At 45.6% G+C, this 14055-nt stretch overlaps 1 protein-coding gene across 3 annotated transcripts; it reads right to left on the reverse strand.

Moving 5' to 3' along the window:
• Positions 1-301: 301 nt before the first annotated feature.
• Positions 302-12997, reverse strand: LOC129201669 (aldo-keto reductase family 1 member B10-like). 3 transcript variants are annotated; one of them, XM_054813256.1, is made up of 10 exons: positions 12843-12997; positions 11941-12108; positions 10138-10254; positions 9334-9411; positions 8352-8474; positions 4079-4185; positions 3802-3883; positions 2108-2191; positions 1154-1236; positions 302-817 (listed from the first exon to the last, which is right to left on the reverse strand). In XM_054813256.1, the coding sequence occupies exons 1-10, from the start codon at positions 12909-12911 to the stop codon at positions 775-777; spliced, it is 954 nt and encodes a 317-aa protein (XP_054669231.1). In that variant the 5' UTR covers positions 12912-12997; the 3' UTR covers positions 302-774. The 3 variants fall into 3 exon arrangements, with proteins under 3 accessions (XP_054669231.1, XP_054669232.1, XP_054669230.1); XM_054813257.1 differs by lacking the exon at positions 2108-2191 and having other exon boundaries at positions 595-817; XM_054813255.1 differs by lacking the exon at positions 302-817 and having other exon boundaries at positions 1090-1236.
• Between the last annotated feature and the right edge of the window lie 1058 nt (positions 12998-14055).

Genomic DNA, 14055 nt, shown 5'->3' on the forward strand with positions numbered 1-14055 from the left:
CCTTTTTATGTGTCTCATCACCGCATATGATGCTGTCTTCAGCTTTTTACCTCTTCTCACACAAGAGTTTGATTTCTAGTTGTCTGGAGGGAGGGCTACGTGGGGTAATAGGTACAACTTTGTTCTGTAGGTTCTAGCTAAAGCACAATCCTGTTTCATGCATAAGCCACAAAGTAACCTCTGTTGTCCTTGTACAGGAATTATAAAAGCTCATTTCTATCTGTGTTAAAATTTAAAACAACAGACTTCAAGCATGTTTTATAACTAATTGCACAAAAGAATTTAAGCACTACACTGATTAAGTTTTGTTGTTATTCAAACTTTATTCATATAAAGTATTAAAGCATTAGAGATTCACGCTATAAAAATCACAGCTATGTAAAAAACAAAGTAATTAGAGACAGTGTTCCTTGATGGCAACTCACGAGCCAGTATGACTGACCGCACTGTAAATAACATATAAAAACATCTTGTAAGTAACCAAAGTTTTTTGTTAAACATGTCTTTAATTAAGGAAGACAAGGAAAAAAGGAAATGAAGAGACATTGTCTTTTTACTACTAATCAAAACCAGATTTCTTTTAACCATCATAACAAAAGTTCCATCCCTATTTGATGCATTTTTATACCAGCTAGTAGTGGTTTCCTACAAAAGGAGGATGAGTAACTGCTCTTAATGATTGTCAAGTACAGAAGAACTCATCAAGACTAAGCTACACTGTACATCTTCTAATCTGCTAGGAGTCACACGGAGGTATCGCAGAAACCGCTGGCATTAATACTCTGCTTTGAAGGGGTAGTCCTTGTGATTGACAGCTCTGAGAAGAGAAAGAACTGATTACTTAAGTATTGTAGAAAGTATCTTCAGCAGTATTTCCCAACTGAAATCTCCCTCCCCCACTGCCAATGTAAAGTTTTGCTGCTGGCATTAATTTGACCACAGGCTTGTGAACAAGGATGTGCAATACCAAGATGCTTAAGGGAATGCCCTGACAGATCTCCCTCCTGACACTGGTTCCAGGACATATCTCATTACCTGGGGTCCAGGGTTTAAGGTACGAGCTCTCCCTGGTTTTGGTCATGTATGTTTTCAAGATGTGGGGGATGAAAATACAGCTAGAGATAGTGGATAATAAGGATAATATGGAACATACTGGAGCACTGGAACTGCCCTCCAGTTCCTGTTAAAGCTGAGGATGACATCCATCTCCTTTTCAGACAGTGCAAAGTCAAATACCTAGCACGGAAGAAAAAAAAAAAGCCCTTTTTACTTAGGTTCATTAGTAGTTAGCTACTAAGTATGCTTCATGCATTTATGGCTTGAGGTAGGAACATACTGCATCCACACTAAGCATAGTTAAGAAATCCTCTTATTTCTCAGCCAAATACTCATTTACCCTTGAAATAATCAAGATATTCCTTTTTCCTCTGAGGCCCTGTTCATAGCAATGTCCTATAGTTCTGGGTGGTTGAATGCAAACACCACTGCAGTTTGTGTTGCAACGCACAGACAGAAAACTTAAGGTGCTAAGGATGGATTACTTGATGCGTCACAAATACTGAAACTAGCAACAAATATTTCTGCTACAACAGAGAAGTACTGGGCAGCAAGCGCAAACAGTTGTCTCTCAGTTAATCATCTAAGAATTCTTGCTGGTGGTTCATAGGAGAAATAAGTCCAAAATGTAGCAACATGAACTGAAAGTAGCACAGAGGTGCCAGGCCTTACGAGCAAACATCCAGGGGAACCACAACCTCAAGGTGAGAGATAAACCATAAGGGCTCTGGTGTTTACAATTTGTTCCTTTATAGCCTAAAGAGTGGGTCGCTAAGCATCTCCCAGAGGAGATGTCCAAAGCTGGGATTCCCCTTCCAGGGCAGCAGTCCTCGGACCACCCTGGTGTAACCCATTTCTCTCCTGGTAGGAACACAATGCTTTTCCCCAGAGAACAAGTGTTGGATGGTTAGGGAGTGCTGAGCCCCAATCTTTACATCTCTGCGCTCCCCTTCCAATGCCTCTGAGATGCTGCTTCGAAACGCAGAGGAGAGATGGGTGTGGGTGCCTGTGCTATGTAAAAATGTGGCAGCAATCCCAATAGAAACTTCACCTTGATGTTTTCCTCAAGACGCTGTGGTTTGTCAGACTTGGGAATGACAATCACGTCTCTTTGGATAAGAAACCGGATCAGAATCTAGGAAAGGGCAAGAGGGGCATGAACACAGGGGTACCAAGAAATCTGTTCAAATGCACTTTGTGGTTTTGTTTTTTTTTTTTTTTTAAAGCACAAAGCAATTTCTCTTCTTATAACCATGTTCGCTCTTCAGAAGATTCTGGTGGTTTGCATAAAGGAGTTTGTGCCAATATTTGCTTGCAGTCTACTGACAAACTATAATTGTTTCTGTCCTATGTTGTTTCTAAATCCTGGCTTCTCCAGGATTTGTTTTGTTTTCATTTGGCGGCGGGGGGGGGAATTATGATGCTTCTGGCTTGTGTTATATGGGTGCTCAGACCAAATGAGCATAATGATACTGCAGATTATTTTGGGTTCACATAGGTTAAGCTTTTGAAGTCCTTAAAAGGAAAAACATATTTACAGATTTTAAAAGGTTTCCCCCTCTCAAAAGAGGACTGTTGCACACAATTTTTTGTCCTGCTCTGTCTTAAAATATGACTATAGTTGACTGCCTATGAACATGTGGATTTGTTTGAAGTGTAGTTTCTGCACACCCTGTGCAAGAACTCATTTGTGTGACTAGCACCTGTCCTGGTTTCGGCAGGGATAGAGTTAATTTTCTTCCTAGAAGCTGATATAGTGCTGTGTTTTGGATTTAGGATGAGAATAACGTTGGTAACACACTGATGTTTTTAGTTGTTGCCAAGCAGTCAAGCACTTTTCAGCTTCTCAAACTGGCCTGGCCAACAAGAAGGTGGGGGGCACACAAGAGGCTGGGAGGGGACACAGCCAGGGCAGCTGACCCAAACTGGCCAAAGGGATATTCCACACCATATGATGTCATGCTCAGTATGTAACTGGGGTGTGGGCCATGAGGTGGGGCAGCTCAGAAACTAGCTGAGCATCAGCTTTGGGTGGTGAGAAATTGTGCTGTTCATCACTTGTTTTGTGTATTCTTTTATCATTATTATCCTTTTCTGTCCTATTAAACTGTCTTTATCTCAACTCAGGAGTTTTACTTTTTTTTTCCCCTTTTTGATTCTCTCCAGTATCCCACTGGGGTGGGGGGAGTGAGAGAACCAACAGCTGTGTGGTTGTTTTGGCTGCTGGCTGGGTTAAACTGTGACAGCAATTAATAGAGAAAAAAATTAATCTTGAAAAAATGAGCATCTTTCAATGATTCTTTGTGAGCACAAGCAAGCAGGGAGCGACCAAATAGGTCTGCAAATTACAGGGCTTCTCTGAAGAATAACTTGGCTGACTTAGCTGCAGAAAGGAGTAACAAGTTGGCTTGATGATTTATAAGTAAGCCTCAGAGGAAAGGAGTTCTCAGGGAGCAAGCACTTCTTTCTGGCAGCAGAAATAGTCTTCCTTGGAAGGGGGACACCTGAGGTAAGCATATGTACCACTGCTGATGAGCCCCCCAAATCTCAGCACTCAAGAACTCAGAAAATATTTGATAATTTGTATGAATGCTGGTAAGAACTGGGGCAGTATGAAGAGTCAAGTGCAGTTCAATGTCATTATACTGTACCTTTAGAGAAGGCAGCATCTGCTAAGACTGGCCATTAGCTTGTAAAAATGTCTGAGGAGGAGGAGGAATAGTTTGCCCTAACAATCCCACTCACCTGGGCAGGGGTTTTATGATGTCTAACTGCAATCTCTTTAATCTTGGGATCATCCAGCAGCACAGGTTCCCCTGGCTTGGCCCTATTAAAAACAAAAGACAGGATATTGATGGTAGAAAGGTACTACCTTCCTGCAGGAATCCTGACATTTTGTGTGAAATAATCTGCAAGAACAGCACTTTTCTCATTATATCAGCATTATTCATATAATTTGCCTCAAAGATTCAAATTCCAAATGCATTGTTTTGTATACAGAGAGGCTGCAATGCTTGCTTACCATGGGCGGTTAGGAGAGCCAAGGGGGCTGTATGCTGTCACAGCAATCCCTTTGGATTTACAGTACTTGATCAACTTTTCCTGAGTCAGGTATGGATGACATTCGATCTAAAAGCACAGAAACATGGTGGTTGACACATAGATAGAGTGCACTGAGCTCCAGAGCATAACTAACATTTTAATTCCTCTTGGGTCACAGAAAATGTGACAAAAAGACTCACAATATCATGATTAAAATCTATCTTATAAAGAAGTTACTCATGTCACAGCAATATCTAGAGGCCTGGCTGTGTTGGGTTTGCGTGGCAACGTTTTGGTAATGGGGGGGGCGGGGCTACAGGGGTGGCTTCTGTGAGAAGCTGCTAGAAGCTGCCCCTGTGTCTGACAGAGCCAACGCCAGCCGGCTCCAAGATGGACCCGCCCCTGGCCAAGGCCAAGCCAATCAGCGCCTCTGTGATAACATATTTAAGAAGGGAAACAAAACAGTTGGAGGCGCTTTTGCAACCGGAGAGAAGGGTGAGAAGATGTAAGAAACTCTGCAGACACCAAGGTCAGTGCAGAAGGAGGGGGAGGAGGTGCTCCAGGCGCCGGAGCAGAGATCCCCCTGCAGCCTGTGGTGAAGGCCATGGTGAAGCAGGCTGTCCCCCTGCAGCCCATGGAGGATGGATGAGGGGGTGTAGAGATTCCACCTGCAGCCCGTGGAGGACCCCACGCCGGAGCAGGAGGAGGCACCTGAAGGAGGCTGCGGCCCGTGGGAAGCCCACGCTGGAGCAAGTTCCTGGCAGGACCGGTGGTCCCGTGAAGAGGGGAGCCCACGCCAGAGCAGGTTTGCTGGCAGGACTTGTGACCCCGTGGGGGACCCCACGCTGGAGCAGTTTGCTCCTGAAGGTCTGCACCCCGTGGGAGAGACCACGCTGGAGCAGTTCGTGAAGAACTGTAGCCCGTGGGAGAGACTCCATGTTGGAGCAGGGGAACAATGAGAGGAGTCCTCCCCCTGAGGACAAAGAAGCGGCAGAGACAATGTGTGCTGAACTGACCGTAACCCCCATTCCCTGCCCCCTTGTGCCGCTGAGGGGGGAGGAGGTTGAAGCCGGGAGTGAAGTTGAGCCCGAGAAGATGGGAGGGGTGGGGGGAGGTGTTGTAAGACTTGATTGTATTTTCTCATTGCTCTACTCTGTTTTGCCTAGTAATAAATTAGATGAATCTCCTCTCTACGTTCAGTCTGTTTTGCTCGTGACGGTAATCAGTGAGTGATCTCTGCCTGTCCTTATCTCGACCCAAGCCTTTTGTTCCACTTCTCCTCCCCCTCCCGCTGGGGGAGGGGTGAGTGAGCGGCCGCGTGGCACCCAGCTGCCGGCTGGGCCTAAACAAGGACACTGGCGCAGAGAATAAGGCTTCCTCAGGCTACATATTATGCAAAGATAGTGAGAAACAGATGAGAAGAGTAAAAGTGCTATCTGTATCAGGAATCAGGGAAATCAGTTTTCCTGAACTGCTGGAGAGCCAGACTGCATCTTCAGGGGAGCAGCTCAGGATACCTTAGTTCTGCTCTGAGTCACCCAACCTCTTATCAAGGAGTCTTCCCAACTCCTGAAGAAGCCCAGGGAGATGCACTTCCCTTAGCTTAGCTCAGATCATGCTGCAGCCAGCTGTTTGGGCAAGACATCCTTTAACTGGAAACAACAGGAGCTTAGATGGGCATGCTGCTCCACTTGCCACAAGCCATAGCACGACCACAGGGCTATGCCTACACTGCATAACGGGGCACCATGCATGTATCAGGCTGTTTCTAAATGCTATAGCTTTGCTACCAGGCATGGTGACATGAAATCCATGTATAGCAGTTTATTTAGACCTCAGCTAGACTAGGCAACTACTGTAATGACAGCGTGTGGCACAGGCATACCCATGGAGAAGCAAACTGGAGTGAAACCTGAAGTTCTTTAAAGTGTCAAAGTTGGTGCACCTTTTAACTTGGGGGTAGTTGGGGTCCATCCCCACCAGAATTTTATAACCCTCAATGAAATCATTCCGAGTCCTATATCCCCCTTGTGCTAAGTTTGGCCAGTGCACACTAGCCCCAAGCCCAGCACCGTGACAGCACAGGTAGCGCCGTGCCTGCACAGGAGCCAGTGTGGGGATGTTCCCAAGGCAGCAGAGAGGCATTCAGCACCCTCAGTCAAGTGCAAAGAAGTTGCATATTGTAAGGCCCTGATAACAAGTGAATGTCACAAACAACTGTCTTGACATGGACAGGGATGGGCTGATGATGACCAGGGAGTGTTGAACAAGAACGGAGCCTGCGGAGGCAGGATAATGTCTTGTGGGACCACTCCTCTGTTCCTGAAACACATAAACAAAGACCATCTGTGCTCTGTGCACCATGTGCCTGTGACAGATCACCACTCACTTGGTCAGCCCTGAAGTGGGGGAGGGCAGTGAGACCCTCAGGACACCCACAACCCACCGACTCATTTCTAGAACATTTCTGAACATTCCTGAGCACATACTGCGCCTGCTCAGTGATGACAGACCCCCGCCTATGGGGCGGGCACATCGCGTTATAAAAAGAGAAAACACGTTTTCGGTGCGTGCCCACCACCTGAAGACTACAACTACGAGCAGAGAACACCACTGGATCCAAGGGTGGTGATATCTTTTCTCTCTCTTTCTTTCCTTTTTTTCTTTTCCTCTCTATCACTCTCTTTAACTTAATTTTCAGCACATTAGGGTAATATTGTCACATGTTTTGCTAAACCTTTACCTTTCACAGTTCTGCTAAGTTTTGAGCATTGTTATGACTTTTGCCAAGCCTCTATCTTTTGTAGTTCCACTGAGTTTTAAGTAAATTTATGATTGGTTTGAAACTCTAAAGTAATTGTTGTTACTCCTGATTACCGCACAGAGAATTAAAAAGTTAACCTCACCCTAACCCCCTGAGTGGGATGGGACACATAAGAAGAAAGTCAGAAGGTCCTGATGCCCCTGCTGTCCTGTGATTTCATTCATGAGGTATGTGGTGAGAATTTTTTATATAATTGTATAGTACAATCCTCCTTTATAATGAAGTTTAGTGAAATGGTTTATATTATGTTGAAAAATAAGTCTAGTGAGTGAGTTGGAGCACTCCTGTACATTCCCATGCCTGTGCAGTAGCTCGCAGCGGGGATTTTTCTGGTTATCCCAGGGCTGGCAGAAATGGGCCTGTGGCAACCTGGGCTGTGACACGGAGTGTGAAAGAGGACACGTAGCAGAAAGTCACAAGGACTTACACAAGCGTGGTGGGTTGACCCAGGCTGGAGGCCAGGTGCCCCCCAAAGCTGCTCTGGCACTCCCCTCCTCAGCTGGACAGGGGAGAGAAAACACAGCAAAAGGCTCGTGGGTCAAGATAAGGACAGGGACAGATCATTCACCAAGCACTGTCACAGGCAAAACAGACTCAACTTAGAAAAATTAATGTATTACCAAGCAAAACAGAGTAGAGCAATGAGAAATAAAACCAAATCTTAAAACGCCTCCCCCCACTCCTCCACGGGCTGCAGGAGAATCTCTGCTCCAGTGCCTGGAGCACCTTCTCCCCCTCCTTTTTCACTGACCTTGGTGTCTGCAGAGTTGTTCCTCTCACATCTTCTCACTCCTCTCTGGCTGCAAAAACTGCTGGTTTTTTTTTTTTCCTCCTTCTTAACTGTGTTATCACAGAGTCACTACCACCATCACTGATTGTCTTGTCCTTGGCCATCAGCGGGTCCGTCTTGGAGCCAGCTGGCATTGGCTTTATCAGACACAGGGGAAGCTTCTGGCAGCTTCTTGCAGAAGCCACCCCTGTAGCCCCCCACTACCAAAACCTTGACATGAAAACCCAATACAACAAGGTAATGGATATTTTCACTTTTTTCCAAGGTCTAAAAGTGGAATCTTCTCATCTGTTTCATATTACTGTAATATGAATAATCCATACTGTTTTGTATGGTATTGCTCTCAAATCTCCACTGCATTATATACACACAAGTCTACAAAAAAGTTTTCTGTTGATGTCCCTGTCAGCTAAAAACCATCAACACTGACACCATACCAAAGTACTGCCTGTAATATGCAAGGCTGACTTGAAGGGACTTTCAGACAACCAGAGATATCTAGTGCTCTGCAAGATCTTTCCATGGCACCAAAACTATTTAAAGGTCACGGCAGAAGTCCGTTTTAGAGCTGAAGTGTAGCAAGAATATATTTAGGACTATTTCAAGGTTAGTTGACATCAATGGAAATAAAAATCTTACCTGGTTATTTACGGGCTTGTATTTTAGTCCTGGCTTGTTCAGGATTCTTTCTATCTGCTCATGGTTGAAGTTGGAGATTCCAATGGCTTTTACCAGACTGCAGTCCACCAGCTCTTCCATGGCCTAATGAGTAAGGACAACCAGTGTGTATTTATGAGATGGTATTACTGTCAACTACACTATTTTATTTCCCTAAAGCTAGTGACAAACCAACAAACAACCCACACTAGATTAAATAATAGTATCTCAAATAAAAAAAAAAATTTTTTGCACCTTGTATTATCTGTATGCTTTACGTCCCATTGCAGATGGGAAAATAATATAAGAACAACAGCTTGGGCAACCCTTTTGTAATGGGAAGCAAAATCTTTTGCTTGGGCTTTTTTTGGGGGGGGTCATTTTACTAGAGCTAAAAAAGCAAGAGAGACCCCTCCACCTCCTCCTGTGCCAGCACACTACTTCTGAGTTGGCAGAACACAGCAGGGAGGATGCTAGCTTAAACTCAGTTACCTCAAAATACTTTCTTGCAACCGTAATCTGCTATTGTAGAGAAAACTACATGTTCCCAGAGGTGCAGGTAGCAGGAGCAGACCCTGAATCCTCTCAGTCCACAGGCAAAGGAGGATTGAAGAACAGCCTGAGATGCTGGAAAGTGTGAGAATTCCTTATCTGTATGAAACACCCAGGAAGTTAACAGCCACACCTGAATTAATCTATGCTTCAGTTCTACCACTGTGCGTATTCAAATATTATTTTAGTGACAGCACCTACAGTGCTGATAGTTTCCTACTCTTATTGAAGACATCCCCCTCCTGCTCCTCAAAACAAAGGGTAGCAACAGCTCTGCTTGTTCTGGTCATGAAACAGAGTGTTGTGTGACTATCGTCCATACCCAAACCTATCCCTTAATTTCATCGTGCATGCAGATCTCTGCTCCATCTTTAGTGCTGACACCTGCTCCAAAGAACAAACATTAACTTACCTCCCATGTGTCCAGAAAATCAGTATCACTGGGGATACTCATACCCTTGTCATCCACAGGATGTAGTTCTTCACCAGCCTGTTATTTCAAGGCAGATAATACATAGACTTTTTAAAAGAGTTTAATTTCCTACTGTTTACTAGCACTACTTGACTGGAGTTATAGGCAGCAAGTTAGCAGATTATTTAAACACATTGCATAACTAAAAATATGCATGTTCATCAGTATTCTCTTTTGGATGAGGGCCATATTTCTACAAATTAGTCCCTGCATACAAAGAGTGGGGATTAGTAGCAATTAGGCAGATCTAGAGAGAAGGGAACAGACACCTCCCTACCTTTATTCTAGAGGTTTTATTTATTTTACATAGGTGTAGACTGGGTGAAAAAAAAGAAGCAGCACATTCCTTCTGCGCTGTGCTTCATTTTTCACTGTTGGTTGCTCCAGATGAAGCCAACATCTCCAAAACCTGAGATGTTCACACTGTCCCAGCCAAGCAGAAGACCACGATCCCAAACTGCACCATTATGTGTTGGTTACATTTTCCCTGAAGACCCAGGGGACTCATCAGCAGTGGTCGTACTTATGACTATTTTGCTCCAACAGGCATGGAAAACCAGATCCATGTGCTAAAACATACGACTACCTAGTTAGTAACCAAATGCTTGCTACTACCGGGTTCAGGAAGAACCAAATGAACCATAGCATCTCTCGGCTGTATAATGAAGGTAGTCACAGGAAAGATGAGAGAATATGCCATGTTTCTAGCCAGGTAAGAAGAGGAGGAATGTAGAGCAGGACTACCTTGAATCCCATAGGGAAGTGTATCAGGTAGAGGTCAAGGTAGTCCAGTTGCAGTGCAGCGAGGCTCTTCTGGCACGCTACCTTGACCAGGGACCTCTCGTGAAACGTGTTCCACAACTGTGGGAAGAAACCAAGCCCAGCCGTGACTCTACAGCTTCCACAGTTCAGACCAGGGGACAGAAGCTTCTCCCTTGGTGGTCTGGGAGAAGAGCTCCCTCCCCACATACCCAGTTCACACTGAGTGGGTGCCAATATTTTAATTGTAAGGTAGGATAAACGTACCACAAATAAGGGAGTCAGTAGTGAAAGCGGATAATCAGTATTCTGACTTATGAAAAGAGATTCTCAGGACTAGATGTAACCCTCTGCCAGGTATATCTGACACAGCAAAAGCTGCTAGTGTTACAATATTTTTTTCAGCCTAAATTTTGTGTCTTGAGCAGCTCACAGCTACCATCCTTCTGTCCCTTTTAACCGGCCACAGTGAGAACTGTTGTCAATTTTACTTCCTTTTTGAAATGAAAATTCAAGTCGTTTAAATAGAAGAACTTGCAAGTATTATTCAAGTTAAAACCTGTTCTTTAGCAAAAACAAAGAGTATGTACAAAAACTTAGTTATGCTCAATGTTTTCTGGTTTTGTTGGTGAAAATACCAAGTCATAATTTTTTTTATTTGAAGTGTTCTCACTTTTTGGTAAAGCGCATTGCTGAGACAAGTAGATGAGATGGAGAAATGGAGTAAATACACAGAAAATACTTCAGACCGAAGTCACATACTTTAATTTCTATTCCCTTTCAGGCTTATGTTTTGTACAGGACACCATTTTCAAATGTCTTACAAACCAGTCACTAGCACAGCACCTCTGAATTCAGACATCTGTCTTGTCTTTTTTTTCTGATCTTCCTAGGGTGAGTGCAAATGAACCTTCGGTATAATTAAGTAACTTAATAGCTGCAAGGAAATTATTAGATCAGCAACAGCCACGCTATCTTTCCAGTTGTCAGTGGTTCCTTAGGTAAAGCTCAGTCCAAATTGCAAATAAAGGATGGAATTTATAGCACACAACAAGACAACCATGAAATGAATATCGTAGAAGGCAGTAAGTCCTTATGATATCTATAAAGTAGAATTTTCCACTTTACAGGGACAGAAATGTGTTTGGGTTAGTGCTTAGACACTGTTTAATTTAGGGTTAAATGCACTACTTGCTTTGCTAACAACTATACCTTTGAAGAGTGGAAAGACTGACAAATAGCATACTTTGCTAAAGAGTATCCTTGAAGGGCGGCTGAAAAACTGATAAAAAGGAAACATCCTGCCCCAGAAGGCGCTGAGAGCTGGGTGATTGCCAGAGAGGCCTGAAGTCAACAAAAATCAGCAGTAACTAGGGGAAGGGAAAGGTGGCTGTAGGGGTTCGCAACCACCCACCCAATTAAAGGACTATGCAAATTACACCCCTCACACCCTCAAGGAGCATGCGTGCTGATTTAAATATGCTTGACCAATAGGAGATGATGCCATAATTAATAACAATTAGCATAAATTTAGGCAGGTTTTTCTAATCCTGTAACAAGATAAATATGTGGTAGATTCTGTGTGTGGTGTGCTAGCTTTGTGGAATTACCACTTAGCACCCATCTCTGTGCAGACATGAAAAATAAAAAAACCTCTGCTCTGTGTGTATATTGGCATACCGGGTAGGCAATCCCACTTTTGGGACAACACTTAGGATACTTTACAGGTGGAACAAGGGTTTCTCAAAGAGAAAAGCTAAATTCCCCAACAATCCTGCATCTTTGTACCTTAGTGACAATGAAGAGGTCTTCCCGTTTCACAGCCCCCTCCTTGATCTTCTGCTGGACTGCATTCCCTATTTCATTTTCATTCTGGTAGAAATAGGCACAGTCGAAGAGCCGGTAGCCTGCATCAATAGCAAACTTCACCACCTCTTCCACCTTTCCTGGAGGAGCCTGAAAGCAAACACAAGCAGTCCATGAGCTCTTCCACTGCTTCACTGCTGTGATAGCTCCGAGTCTCCCTTTGCAGCTGCTGCTGCTGCTGCTGGAGTTTCCTTGTCCCCTGCAGTTAAACTGAGTTTCAACTTCCCTGGCAAACTGCACTTTTGTAGGGAGAAAGAATAGCGCAGAAAGGAGTTGGGTTCTGCGAGACATTTGGACTCTGCCATTTCCAGCAGCTTAATGCCCAGCAGCATTTCCCCTTATTTGCTCTCATGCCCAAGCAGTTTTGCCAGCTTACCCCCCCCCGCCCCCCAGCCAAGGCCGTTTCGCCAGCCAGTGACCCCATCCCAGGGCCGCCAGCGCCGGGCCGGCCAGCCTTTCACATCTCCTTTTGCTTATTTTTTTGTTGGTTTCTGCTCTCTCTTCCCCTCCTTTTTTCTTTGTCTCCCTCGACCTTCTTCAGCTTCTATTTTATTTTTGTTTTCTGCCTTTTTTTCTTAGCTTTTTCCTCCCTGAGCCCTCTTCCCCCTGCGCTCCGCCGCCCCCCCCCTCGCCTGGCAGCCCGCCCGGTTACACAAGCAGCCGCGATCGCGGCGGGCGCTGCAAACGGGCGGCGAGACCGACCCCCCACGGGTCCCCACGCAGGGACCTGCGCCGCACCACGGGAGCCCCGTTTCTGCTCAAAGTTCTCTTTTTTCATCTTCACAGCACGCTCCGGACCAGTGTCCTCCTGCCCGCCCCAGTACCTGCCAAGTGCCCAGCCCCAGGGTAGGCATCTTCATCTTGTTGCTCAGCTCCACGCAGGGACTCGCCATGGCGCCCACGAGTGTCCGCCTGCCTGTGCGTGCCCACCGCAGCCCTAAGGCGCTTTAAGGCGCGGGGCCGGGCCGCCTCGGCCCACGCCCGCCGCCCTGCCGGGGCCGTCCCCGTCCCCCCGTTCCCCCCCCCGCCTCCGCCGGGGTTTCGTTAGATGCGAGGCAGAAGGTGCCCGTGATTTTGAGATTTCGATTGGCTACAGAAGCCCGATGCTGAGAGGGTTGGTTGGTTTGTTTGTTTGTTTTTGCGCTGAACGAACTAAAAGCAAATGCCTCGGTGATGAACTCGGCACTTTGCGCTTGCTGTTCTGCAGCGGAGAGAGCCGGACGGGTGCCAGGAGAATTTGCTGTATGAGGCAATGGGCGTTCAGGCCGTCGAAGGATTTTCTCAGTTACTTTCAAGTGATGACAAAGGAACTGAAATGTCCATCTTTTATCCTAGAAAATATTAGGCTCACCCGCTGTTTGCAGAGGAATTCGGTAAAAGGGAACGTGGTCTTACCTTTACATAAATTCTGCGTTCCCTGTCCTTGCGGAGGGGTGGGCTCCCGTTGCGCTCCCCACAGGACCCTCGCGTCAGACCGTGCGAAGGCGGCGGTTCCCTGCGCTCAATTAAAATGTCAGCCGGCATCAGTAGGGTGTCGGAGGCTGCAAAGGGGCTTTGTGATCACGGCTTGTCTACAGGTAGTGCTTTAGTCTGAACAAACCCCCCTGCTTTTTTAGGTAGGGTCCAAATGCGTTCAGAGGGCTGACATTTAAAGGCTGCAGGAAACTTTATGAATGGACTGCCTCAGAAATCAAGAGCCAGGGTCCTGGGCTACTTAGGTAACGGCTGTTTCAAGGAAAAAGTTGCCTGACGTTAGGGAGCTGATGTGAAATCCAAGCCAACAAACTCAACGGGAGGGCTGCCACAGGAGTAAATAACAGGAGGGGTTCACCCTGACTCTTTCACGACTGCAGCAAGTTAGGGGTTTAGTGCTGTGCTTGTCACTGTGGTGTCTGAATGTCTTTCAACAGGCACTACCAGTGCTGAACTCTTCCAAGAGTGATGGCATTTATTTACGTACGTTAATGTATGTTCAGAGAGCTGATGTTAAGCATCAAAGCTGCGGTCCCATTTTGAGGGAGTTTTATCTCCCTGTGT

This window comes from Grus americana, chromosome 1, assembly GCF_028858705.1.
Source record: "Grus americana isolate bGruAme1 chromosome 1, bGruAme1.mat, whole genome shotgun sequence".
Taxonomy (NCBI): domain Eukaryota; kingdom Metazoa; phylum Chordata; class Aves; order Gruiformes; family Gruidae; genus Grus; species Grus americana.

Bases quoted from the DNA above. Each gene is read 5' to 3' on its own strand.
- LOC129201669 (XM_054813255.1), bottom strand. From the start codon at position 12,911: ATGGCGAGTCCCTGCGTGGAGCTGAGCAACAAGATGAAGATGCCTACC. The intron at 12,109-12,842 runs GTACTGGGGCGG...GTTTGCTTTCAG, and splicing joins TGGGGCTGGGCACTTGGCAG to GCTCCTCCAGGAAAGGTGGA. The intron at 9,412-10,137 runs GTAGTCCTGCTC...TTGAAATAACAG, and splicing joins ACTTCCCTATGGGATTCAAG to GCTGGTGAAGAACTACATCC.